General features: G+C 38.2%; 1 protein-coding gene across 1 annotated transcript in view; it reads left to right on the top strand.

The window, feature by feature from the left end:
* LOC115212009 (S-crystallin SL11-like) overlaps window positions 1–11,443 on the top strand; it is a 22,254-nt gene extending 10,811 nt beyond the window's left edge. The window contains exons 2-6 of the mRNA XM_029780798.2: window positions 4,620–4,715; window positions 5,723–5,838; window positions 7,190–7,297; window positions 10,864–11,086; window positions 11,159–11,443. Of these exons, the coding sequence (XP_029636658.1) occupies window positions 4,620–4,715; window positions 5,723–5,838; window positions 7,190–7,297; window positions 10,864–11,028 (485 nt within the window). The 3' untranslated portion in view covers window positions 11,029–11,086; window positions 11,159–11,443. The remainder of the gene's footprint in view (window positions 1–4,619; window positions 4,716–5,722; window positions 5,839–7,189; window positions 7,298–10,863; window positions 11,087–11,158) is intronic.
* Window positions 11,444–13,221: the final 1,778 nt, after the last annotated feature.

Raw genomic sequence — 13,221 nt, 5'->3', positions numbered from 1 at the left:
ATACTTTATTTTAAGCAGCAGAAAATTCAACAAAATCTGTTACTCTGAGCTTCTCGTTGCCGTTCATCAGACAGTTTTTGCTATGTTACGATTATATTATACTTTAGTTTGATTCTAGCAAAAACTGTCTGATGAACGGCAACGAGAAACTCAGAGTAACAGATTTTGTTGAATTTTCTGCTGCTTAAAATAAAGCATATTACTCTACCACTGGTATTTGAGTACTCTTTTTTCCACCTTGTTTCACATTTATGTGTTTACTCCGGTATATATATATATATATATATATATATATATATATATAGAAAAGGAATAGAAAAAGTATTTTACGTTTCGAGCTTACGCTCTTCTACAGAAAGGTACACAGAAAAAACAAGGAGAGAAAAAAAAATATATATATATTTATGCATACATGCATGAATGTATGTCGTTATTCAGTTTTATTTGAAGCTTTCTTGCCAATAGAGAAAGAGACGGTTTCTAACCTAGATTCAAGTTTCCTTCATTGGAATTTCAACAACATCAACGTAGTGATGGGCATTACGACAAAAGCCAATGTGTGACTTATGAATAGATCTCAATAGCGCACACGCCGAGCCGAAGGTTGGGTGGCCCGCTACTATATATATATACTAGCATTATGACCCGTCGTTACCGAGTCATAGTGCTAGTGCATGTATATATGTGTATATATATGTGTACATATTACATGTATATCTATATATATACATCTACACATAAAATACAAAATACAAAGTTATATCTTGATATCGCTAGTGATAACAATACTCAAAATATATAACAGACTGGAATTGTAAGCCCGTCTCTTGCAATTTCGATCAATTGTATCTTGTCCTCCCTCTTGTATAGAAGTGTGGCTACAATCCAGCCTACCTCTACTTCTGGTGGGGGGAGAGGACATTTTTAATTTTTTATCCCGGACGACCTACGTCCCAGATATAAAGGTAAAAATAAAATATTTCCACTTTGCAAGCTCGAGTCGAGTACTCCCTTGCTCGCTCCGTTGACTCGAACCTTGCTTCTATTGTGGCGAATTTACCGCCTCTGGTTAGATATCTTTCATAGTCGCACCAAGGCACTTTTCAAAGGTGCTTTCCTCCAGGTGTTCAAATCTTTTTTCTCTACATTGTATACTTTATAGACAATAGTCTTTTCTTTAATTTAATTTTTTATTATCCATCTGGACTATTCCATTTCTGCACACTAATTTTATTTTTAATTTATTCCCATTCATGTGAAACCACTTATTCAAGTTCAAGTCATTGATGCAATTTTATACCAATGGCTATTTTTACTATTGTTATGTTACGATTATATTATACATTAGTTTGATTTTAATTATTACTTACTACAATTGTTATTATTATCTCTAAATTTTATTGTTAAAGTGAAATATCTGACATAAAATAGAGAAATGTTTTTCATCTAATACTGAAATAGTGGAGAAGATATAATATTGCTATGGGCTTGCCCTAGGCAAGAAGCTGAACATTTTTTTTAGCCCATGAAACTACATGGACCCTAAGTAAAGCATGCGTAAAAATTTGAATGAAATTGGTTGTGTAGTTCTCAAGTTTTATGGAATCGTAGTGGAGAAGATATGATATTGCTGTGGGCTCGCCCTAGGCAAAAAGTAAAAATGTTTTTGCCGATGACACCTCCCGGACCCTAAGTAAGGCATGTGTAAAATTTGAATGAAATTGGTTGTGTAGTTCTCAAGTTTTAGGGAAACACACAGACAGACACACATTCTCAGTTTTATATATAGAGAGAGATATATGAGCGAATAACCAATACGCCGCACACACTGGACAGTCTAAGATAAGCCGATGCATCCAGACATTGTCTGCACTAATCAGGTCTTTACAGCAGAGGTCCTCTGCCAATTTTTATCTACGGACTCCCTTTGATTGCTATTTTATTGTGGTGGAGCCCTGTAGCCATTTGATGTTTAAAAATATAACTAGTCAACAGTGTCTTGCAAGCATTACGTGACTGAAATTGCATAGTCACGTTTATTGAGAGACAGTAATACAAGACAGTGTATGTAGGTTAAGGGAAAAATTGGTTTGTCATGGGTTAAAGTCAAGCGTCACAGGCAGAAACAAAGAAGAAAAACACTGTGGCATAAAGGAATAAATAAATTCAAATATTGAAACCATTTTCAACTGAACAACAATACACTGAGTCTCACACACCCACGCACACACACACACTCACACACTCACACACACACACACATGCACACACACACACACACACACGCATACGCATATAGATATACACATGTATGTGTGTATGTGTGTGTGTGTCTGTGTATACAGACATAGACACTCACCCATATATACACAAATATATTCGTGGAAAGTCATGCATATACAGGAATGTGTAATCTAAACATACATATATTTTAAATATACCTACATACATATTTGTATGTGTGTGTGCGCACGTGCGCGTGTATGAGTATATATACATGTATATATATATTATATATATATATATATATATATATATATATATATATATATATATATGTATGTATGTATGCTTGTCCATGTGTGTGTGTGTATATGTATACACTCAGAGGGTTTCCGTAAGTTACCTTTAGAGTTTGGCGCAATTATTGCTGAAGCTGTAAACTAATTCATGAATAGACTGCCTATAATATAAATAATATATATATATATATTATATATAATATATATATATATATAATATATATATATATATATATGTATATATATATATATGTATGTATGTTTGTATGTATGTGATATGCATACATGCGTGTGTGTGGGAGAGAGTGTATGTGTGTGTCTGTGTCAGTGCGCGTGCCTGGTGTCGATGTATTCGTGTAAAGTAATGTTTAAGAGTTTCAAGCGCTTTCGGACGTATCACGACCTATCGCTGTTGAAATATTCCGGAGGCAAAATTCTCGACTTACGCCTGTGTGAAAGCACATATTACTTCTGGGATTATGAGTGACGTTACTGTACCGTAGGATGTATGCGTTCAGTTTCATCTACTACTGAAACCAACTTAGTCGCTCACATCAGGGAAGAATAGAATTTATTTGCATAAGCACTGCCAACAGAATATGGAACCAATGCGTAACCTAATGGGTGCTGAGACACGTAAATAACACTAGTCGTCCTACTGAAAATCTCTAGTTTTCTCGGCCCCTCGTGCGACTTATCCAAGACGTCAGGTACAAAACATTGACGCTTGTCGTCTAGTATATATGGCTCTTAATTTAATACAAATCTGGTGTATGTCAGAACGCAAACTTTCTGGAATCGCAAACACACGGTGGACCTTTCGTTGCGGTATCACACATATGTGTATATGTGGCCTAGTGTGTAGATGTTCGGCTCACGATCACAGAGCCATGTGTTTATTCCCTGATCCGGGTATCATGTTGTACCCTTGAGCAAGGTACTTCAACTCACATTATTTCTGTTTGTTGAAAACGAGTACCATCCCAATCCCGGAGCATCTCTGCCTGTCTGTGTGTTTTTCTCTCTGCGACAATGAAACACTACTATTTTTATTGTTCTCTCGCTCGGGATCGTATGAAAGGTGTAGCGTTGTAGTACAGACGGGAGTTTCGTGTTTCTACAGCCATCCACGCGGTTGTCTCTTCAATTGCTAATGCTCTTTAAGAAGACTCGTCAGTGTGTATGAAATGGTGTCTTGGTCTTCTTTAAAATCCAAGAACAATAAGGAATGTATCTTCTCCTGAGCCTCGCCATATACACTTCGCTCATTTCTGCTTCACCAAAGCTGTTTTTTTATTTGTAAATATTGACCTACAAATATCGTAGCCGAATATCAAACCTCACCTCAGTCTTACCAGTCTAGGATTCTTGTGACGGTTATTTGATATCCTGCCTTGAATAACTTTTATATCAATAAACTAACAGACCACTCCTAATTCTTTAATGGTGGATTATGCTAAGTCAATGTACGAAAGTCACCATCGGTTACGGTTGTTTATGTATCAATACCAGGGACAATACTCTGCAGAACCTGGACAAGGTAGCGTTTTTCATGGAAAGGTGATAGGTGGATCAGGAATTTCGAGTGATGGGGTTATTCCATCAACATAGTACTTGACTGCTACTTTATTTTTCCCAAAATCCGGAGTGATGAAAGGTAAAGTTTACCTTATCGGGATTTGGACTCAGAAGACAGAGTCGTAATTAAAAGCCACCCCGCTGGCTAAGCGAGCAGGCCAATATATATAATATATATATATATATATATATTATATATATATATATATATATATCTGAGTGTGTGTGTGTGTGTGTGTGTGCGTGCGTGTGTGTGTGTGTGTGTGTGTGTGTGTGTATAAACACACTCACTCGTACATATTTGCATACTTCCACGCAGCTTACGTACGAAAATGCCTACCTACATACATACATTTATACATAAGTACGTACGTGCGTTCGTACGTATGAACATACATGCATAAATACATACATGCATAAATACATACATACATACATACATACATACATACATACATACATACATACATGCATACATACATACATACTGGTTATATGTCCTTTCATGTATCTTTTCAGAAATGCCTGGTTCTATGCTACCGGTTCTAGAATTAGATCCGAAGACCTTTATTCCTCAGAGTATGGCCATCTCTCGCTATTTGGCAAGAGAATTTGGTGAGTGGAAGTGTTTATTTTCTAGTTTCTTATATTTCTTATTACTTTTATCTTTACTACAACGGTGTAATCTGCTTATTAATTAATTAATTATAATTAAGCAATTTTGACTAAAAGCAATTATTAAAGTTTCCAATGTTTAGAAAACTCCTAAAAATTCCAGTTTTAATATATTTTTATGAAAATTAATTATTTGTATATATAAATTTTTTATACACGTAGAACCAATGACATGCTGTCCCACTTCTTTGCAACACATACGGAGAGGACTTAAACATCTACACCCCTTCTTCCCTTCCTCAGCTTCATAGATGTAACCGTATGCCCTGTTCCATTTCTGAGTAGAACACAGCTCAGTATTCTTAGCACAGCTATGATAATCCCTGTTAACTATGCTTCATGAGGAAGGCACGCTTCAGTAATTTATTCCAGCTTTACTCTCTAAGCTCTGGTTCACAAATGATCTTAAGACTTAACACTATGAATAATAATTTCGAACAATGCCTACCAGATAGCTTGAGCAGTACTTAATTGCATTGAATCGCAGTAGTATATATAAGCAAATTAAACAGCGTGATTCGAACTCCGAATGTAAAAAAAAAAAAAGCAGTGACTAAATATTGCAGTCATTTTTATCTGACGCTTTAGCGGTTCTGCCAACCCACTACCATAGCACTGCGACATCATAAATATGTATATATATATATCGTTAATTTAAAATAAAATAACGCACTTATCATGTAGTCAGCATGGAAAAAATAACCTTCAAAGGTAATAATGGTTTCTTTCTTTCTTTCCCTGATGAGAAGATTACATTGTTTTATACCATTTTATTCCTTTGGAATAATAACAATGTTGTCATCGAAACATATGTCGGAAGTAAAAGAATTTGAATAACACCTGCGTTTAATTCCAAATATATATATATATATATATATATATATATATATATATATATATATATATATATATATATATATTACTATTACTATTGTGTCTTTCTGCAGGGTTCCATGGTCAGAACAATCTAGAAATGTTGAGAGTTGATGCCATCTGTGATTGTTTTCAAGACATCTGTAATGAATACATGTTGATGTACCACGAGAAGGATCCAGCAAAGAAGGTCAAACTCAATCGGATTTTCTCTCACTCTTTATATCTCATTGCTATCCCAATTCTCTCTCTCTCTCTCACTCACTCCCTCTCTACAGTCACTTATTGGAATGTAGTGGTGGTGATCACGGTAGCGGCGATGGCGTTGATGATGACAGTGTTAGTAATGGTGATGGTGATTATAGTAATAGCAGTGGTGGGGGTAAAAATAGTGCTTGTAATGGTTGTGTTAGTAATTAATAGAGGTATTGGTGACAATGATACTAGAAATGATGGTAGTAATGGCATTAGTGATGGTGGTGGTGGTGAAGCTGGTGATGGTGTGAGGACGTTAGTACTGGTGATGGTGGTGGTGGTGATGATGGTAGTGGTAGTTATTGTCGCCATCGTTGAAGTGGTGTAGTTTTTGTGGTTACATGGTTGTGAATTTGCTAGCAGTAGTGTGAATGGTAGTGAAATACTGATCTGGCCAATCTGCTCTTTTTAATTTAGACATTATCTATGCAGCTCATTATATTAAATCCATGATAAACACTAGTATCTGTCCACCTAGATGTAAATAAGTACAACGGTGTAGTCTTATAGTTCACTTGGTGGAGGCGCAATGGCCCAGTGGTTAGGGCAGCGGACTCGCGGTCATAGGATCGCGGTTTCGATTCCCAGGCCGGGCGTTGTGAGTGTTTATTGAGCGAAAACACCTAAAAGCTCCACGAGGCTCCGGTAGGGGATGGTGGTAATCCCTGCTGTACTCTTTCACCACAACTTTCTCTCACTCTTACTTCCTGTTTCTGTTGTACCTGTATTTCAAGGGGCCGGCCTTGTCACTCTCTGTGTCACGCTGAATATCCCCGAGAACTGCGTTAAGGGTGCACGTGTCTGTGGAGTGCTCAGCCACTTACACGTTAATTTCACGAGCAGGCTGTTCCGTTGATTCGGATCAACCGGAACCCTCATCGTCGTAAACGACGGAGTGCTTCAAAGATAGTTCACTTGGATGTTCGTAGGTCGGAGCGACGAAGACCGTCGAGATGTCCTAGCGCGGGAGTTGGGGTTGAAATTTGTAGGTGCGTTGATGATTAAGAAGGGCAAATCGCACCCGAGAAATTGTTTAGCAGTGTGAACAGGGAATAGTGATTGTGGTAGTCGGGGACTTGATGGCGCTGAAGGTACCCAACGGGTATGTAACTCTTGGTGAATGAGGGCTGGCCTGCGTATACTTATGAAGACTAAATCATGTTTTACTTCGAAAGAAAGAAAGAAAGAAAGAAAGAACCATTATGACTGTGAAGTTTCGACCATCTCAGTCAAACCAAATTATTGATAAGTAGTTGAGAAATAACGTGTAAACCTTGTGTTTGCAGGAGGAACTACGCCGCAGATATGAACTTATGTGTGACCGCATCTTGCCTTATTTGGAAAAAACTCTTACGAGTAACAACAGTGGCAATAAATGGTTTGTAGGAGATAAGGTAAGATTAATATTGATATTTTTTCAGTGTTCTTGTTTTAATTGCATGGTTTCACTATATAACCTTACTTGATTTAACCCGGGAGCAGCTTCGTGTTCCTTAGGTACATGAAGTGTCTTCCTTCTGTTATATTAAAAGAATTCTAAACAATATATGCGTAATGTCTAGTAATAAATTTCTTTACTACCCGCAAGGGGCTAAACATAGAGAGGACAAACAAGGACAGACAAACGGATTAAGTCGATTATATCGACCCCAGTGCGTAACTGGTACTTATTTAATCGACCCCGAAAGGATGAAAGGCAAAGTCGACCTCGGCGGAATTTGAACTCAGAACGTAGCGGCAGACGAAATACTGCTAAGCATTTCGGCCGGTGTGCTAACGATTCTGCTAGTTCGCCACCTTAGTAGACGCATTAGTAAATATTAGTAATACTAATAGTAGGCGCAGATGCGGTTGTATGGTAAGAAGCTTGCTTCCCAACCACATGTTTCCGGGTTCAGTCCCACTGCGTGGAACCTTGGGCAAGTTTCTTCTACTATAGCCTTGGATCGTTTAAAGCCTTGTGAGTGGATTCGGTAGACGGAACTGAAGGAAACCCATCGTGTGTGTGTGTGTGTGTGTGTGTGTGTGTGTGTGTCCCACCACCTCTTGACAACCGGTGCTGGTGTGTTTACGACTCCAGATCGGAAAAAGAGACATATAGGATAAGTACCAGGTTTAACATAAAAAGTACTGGGATCGATTCATTCGACTGAAAATTCTTTTAGGCGGTGCTCCAGCATGGCCGCAGTCTAATGACTGAAACAAGTAAAGTATAATACTATTTTTGGTACATTGGTGTTTTATCTTTATAACATCCAATCACTCCCAAAGCAGTAACGGAGAATTTCTTTATTATTTTAGGCGCATGCGTGGTTGTGTAGTTGAGAAGCTTGCTTTTCAACCACCTGGTCTCGTGTTCGATTCCGGCGCGCAGCACTTTGGGTAAATGTCTTCTGATATAGCTCGGAGACGACCAAAATTTTGTGACTGGGTTTGTAATTGGAAACTGAAACAAGCCCGTCATATATGTGTGTGTGTGTGTGTGTGTGTGTGTGTGTGTGTGTGTCTGTGTGTGTCTGTGTCTGTGTGCGTGTTTCAGAGTGTGTTTGTCTTTGTGTTTATCTCCCACCACCGCTTGAAAACCAGTGTTGGTTTGTTTACGTCCCCTTAATATAGTGGTTCGGCAAAAGAAACCGATAGAATAAGTAACGGGCTTAAAATGAATACTGGAGGGCGATTTGTTCGACTACAGCCTTGAAGACAGTGCCCCAGTATGGTCACGGCACATTGAGTGAAATAAGTAAAAGATAAAAAGATTAAAGAGATGCATCAACGTCTAAATGACGCTATCTTTCAGGATCGTGCTTGAAAACAAAATCACGTTACTTAACCTTGATCGCCTTATCAGTATGAATTTGACATATCCAAGAGTAAGATAGCTTAGTCATCACCTGAAGTACTTTCCGCTGTATGCGTATATTATGTTATCTTAAATTAATGTGTACTCAAAAATAAGACGGCGAACTGATAGAATTGTTAGCACGTCGGGGAAAATGCCTAGCGGCGTTTCGTCTGTCTTTGTGTTCTGAGTTCAAATTCTGCTGAGGTCGACTTAGCCTTTCATCCTTTCGGGGACGATAAATTAAGCACCAGTTGAGTACTGGAGTCGTTGTGATCGACTTACCCCTTCCCCCTGAAATTGCTGGCCTCGCGCCAAAATTTGAAATCATTATTATTAAAGCGGAGAACTGGAGGAATCGTTAGTACGTCGGACATAATGCTTAGCGGCATTTCACCTGTCTTTACGTCTTTTACTTTCTGAGTTCAAATACCGTCGAGATCAACCCAGCTTTTCATCCCTTTCGAGAGTCAATAAAATAAGTACCAGTTGAGCACTGGGATCGATGTAATCGACTTGCTCCCTCCCGCCCACCCCGAAACTGCTGGCCTTGTGCCAAAATTTGAGACCAATGTTATCTAAAATAATTGTAGTTACCTAAAATAATTGTAATAATTGATAGTTATGGTTATTGTGTATTCACTGTGGGCACATAGATATTCTGTTGTACAGAAAGTAATAAGAATGAGAGAGAAACATTGCTTGTGTATATGATTTTCAAACCGACTTATATTGTATATAAATATGTATACTGTGATTTTGAACTAATTAAATTATTTTTGTATGTATTGGGTCATCCCATAAATAATGTGGTATTTTTATACTTCTTTATTTTTCAAAATCAAGACAAATAAAGTTCTTTTTTAATCTAAAATATACTCTCCTTCATTTTCTACAAAAAACTCCACCTATCTTGTAGAATTGCAAGGCCCCCTCTTCCAAAATTCACTTGTCCGTGACGAAAAACACTCCTCCAGTATTGTTCTCACCTCGTCTACAGAATTCATATTTTTTACGTCCAAATGATTTTGAAGACTGCAGAATAAATGATAATCAGATGGGGCAATGTCCGGTGAATATGGTGGATGGGACATCATTTCCCATTCAAACTGCTCAAGCCTTTGGAATGTCATCCTCGCTGTATATTGCCGAGCATTATCTTGATGGAAGAACGACTTTTGTCTTGAAATTAAAGATGATCGTTTTTTTTTTCTAGCGCTGACTTAAGCCACTCAAGCTGCTCGCAGTAGATCTCCTTTGTTATCGTTTGGTTTGGGTTTAAAAGTCCACTTAACCTTTCATATCCCACCAAACAGACCTTCTTTAGCCTGGGGTGCCGATGTTTCTCCTTGCCCTACCCACTGTCTTCGGCGCTTGACATTTTTTTAGAGAAGCCATTTCTCGTCACCAGTCACTATTTGGTCCAAAAAAGGTTCATTCGTGAGACGTGACAGCAAGGAAGAGCACACATTCACTCTCTGCGTGCGATTAGACTCGGAAAGTTTGTGAGGAACCTACTGACCCAATTTGTTGACTTTTCCGATAGCACACAGGTGTCGATGAATGGTTGAATGACCAAATCCAAGCTTCTCTGCTAGTTCCTTAACAGTTTCGATGAGATTCCCCCCCCCCCGGTTATAGGATGTCATCATTGAGCTCTACAGATCTTACAGGACGAGGCTCGTCTTCTAGGCTGTAGTTTCTGGCTCGGATTTTCTGGATCCACCGTTGACACTGGCTTACGCTTATTGTCCGATCCCCATATACTGCATTAATATTCCTCGCACTTTCCGTTGCGTTGTTGCCTTTATTGAACTCATAAAGCAAAATATGCCGAATATGCTACTTTGTCACTTCCATAATAGCTTTGAAAAAATAACTGTTAAAATCGAACTGCACCCTTCAAAACTGTTACTATGAATAAGTATAATGTAATATTACTACCTTCTTTTATAGCAACTTGATGCAGGTAGTTTATCCCGTCCCACTCCAACTTTTCGTTCATGCATTTGAAAAAACCGCATTATTTATGGAATGATCCAATACTTATTTATGGTTGTTTGTAATATATTAGTTATTTTATGGAGTAAATTAAAGATAATCTGTCTTGCATTTCATTAGATCCTTATGTGTGACCTGATGTGTTATTCGGCACTGGAGAACCCATTGCATGATAAATCCAGCTTACTGAAGGATTATCCCAAACTGCAAGCTTTGCGGAAGCGAGTGGCTGAACACCCGAAAATTGATCAATACATTAAGAGGCGGGAGAAAACCGAGTTTTAAACAGCTACACTTACAAAGACACATATTTATATGTATACATACGCATGTATGAACATACATACATACATACATACATACATACATACATACATACATACATACATACATACATACATACATACATACAAACATACATACATACATACAAACGCACGTGTATGCATATATGAGTCAAACAAATATGGTGAGAAATAAAGATATTTAAAATGAAGCAAAATAATAATAAAGTGCTAAAAAAGATTTTTTAAAATTATAATCAGATTTCTGGCTTGCTTTATATAAAACACGTTAACTAACCTTTAAAAAAGACTATTTTATTATTTTATTTTTTTCATGCTTTATTATACAGAAGGGCACTAATAGCAGAATGTTATGCTTTTCGAAATAAAGCGAAATCTCTCCTCTGCTCAGAGTTTAAATTCTGCTTTGGTCAACTTTGTTTTCCTTCGTTCCAGGAAATAATGTTAAGTAAAGATTTATCCCACCTTCATTAGTAACAGAGAGGACTAAAGTTAATATCCTGTCGACACTAAGCTGTGAAGTATAGTCACAATACATTATAGTTCACTGTACTGTGTCGAAGGTCAAGACATTTAACTATCAACTATTCAGTTTGCTCAGCAGTAGATTGGTAACATGTGGAGGCGCAATGGCCCAGTGGTTAGGGCAACGGACTCGCGGTCGGAGGATCGCAGTTTCGATTCCCAGACCGGGTGTGGTGTGTGTTTATTGAGCGAAAACACCTAAAGCTCCACGAGGCTCCGGCAGGGGGTGGTGGCGACCCCTGTTGTACTCTTTCGCCCCAACTTTCTCTCACTCTTTCTTCCTGATTCTTGAGTAACGCTGCCATGGACTGGCGTCCCGTCCAGCTGAGGGAACACATACGCCACAGAAACCGGATCCATGAGCCTGGCTAGGATTGAAAAGGGAGCATAAAAATAATAAATAATATAGGTAACATCGTGTGATATAGTTCTGTACGAAGAAGAACACTAAAGAAGGTTGCGATTTTTGATAAACACAATTTTTTTTCCTCGTATACACTCTTCTGTAAGAAGGGGTAAGCAGTGGGGAAGCGGAGATCACATCGACGCTTCCCTTCATTAAATTCCACACACAAAATGCGCTACGGAAAAAGATACTTACCCAAGATGCCCGCCACAAAGAACGAAGGCGTGCTTTCAAAACGAAAATCTTGATACCTACGATCAAGACGGATCTTAAATACTGAGTAATTTTCAGTCGGAGAAACAAAACAATGCAAAACAAACAAAAAAGAAATGAATCAATAATTTCATGTTCGATTACCAATTGTACACGGATCTTTTAAAAATATCCGTATCATCTGAAAAGTGTCGAGCTGGCAGAATCGTTAGCAGACCGGGCAAAATGCTTAGCGACATTTCATCTGTATGGTCGTTCTCAGTTCAAATTCTACCGAGGTCGATTTTGCTTTTCATCCTTTCGGAATTGATAAAATAAGTACCAGCTGAGCACTGGGGTCGATGTAATCGACTAGTCCCCATCCCAAAAATTACTGCCCTTGTGCCAAAATGTGAAACCAATATCGCTATCGCTTTTGATAGTGGCTGGATTTTTGCTATTGTTCAGGCGAAAGATATTACCGCCATGACCATCCTGTGTTATATAATCTTTTTTACTCTAGATACAAGGCCCCCAATTTTTGCGATTAGATCGATCCAGTGCACAACTGGTACTTAATTTATCGACCCCGAAAGGATGAAAGGTGAACTCGAAAGGTAACGGCAGACAAAATACGGCTACGCATTTCGCCCGGCGTGCTAACGTTTCTGCCAGCTCGCCGCCTTTCCTGTGTTATGTAATGGAGTAAATTGTATTATGTTCCATTATCAGTAATTTCTAACCATACATTTTGAAGCCAAAGTGTAGAGTGGAAGAGATGATGTTGATGCCTACCCTAAAATCATTAGTATCATATGTGATGAGTAATAGCAACTATAAGTGATCGAACTTTCACTGTGAAACTTACCGTGTTATAATATCTTAAGAGAAGAAGAAACGAGTTTCTATCTAATTGCTCAATTTGTAAAAATAGCTGCACAGAGGTACAGTACACAGACATTGTCTTTCCAGATACCACTAAAAAGACAAGAAAAACAATCGCTCAATATGAGACGCAGTGGGATTCAACCCGAAACCACTTAGTTGTGA

The sequence above is a fragment of the Octopus sinensis genome, linkage group LG5 (genome assembly GCF_006345805.1).
Source record: "Octopus sinensis linkage group LG5, ASM634580v1, whole genome shotgun sequence".
Lineage (NCBI taxonomy): Eukaryota > Metazoa > Mollusca > Cephalopoda > Octopoda > Octopodidae > Octopus > Octopus sinensis.
Note: the sequence above shows the minus strand (reverse complement) of the source record. Positions and strands in the feature narration are given on the sequence as shown.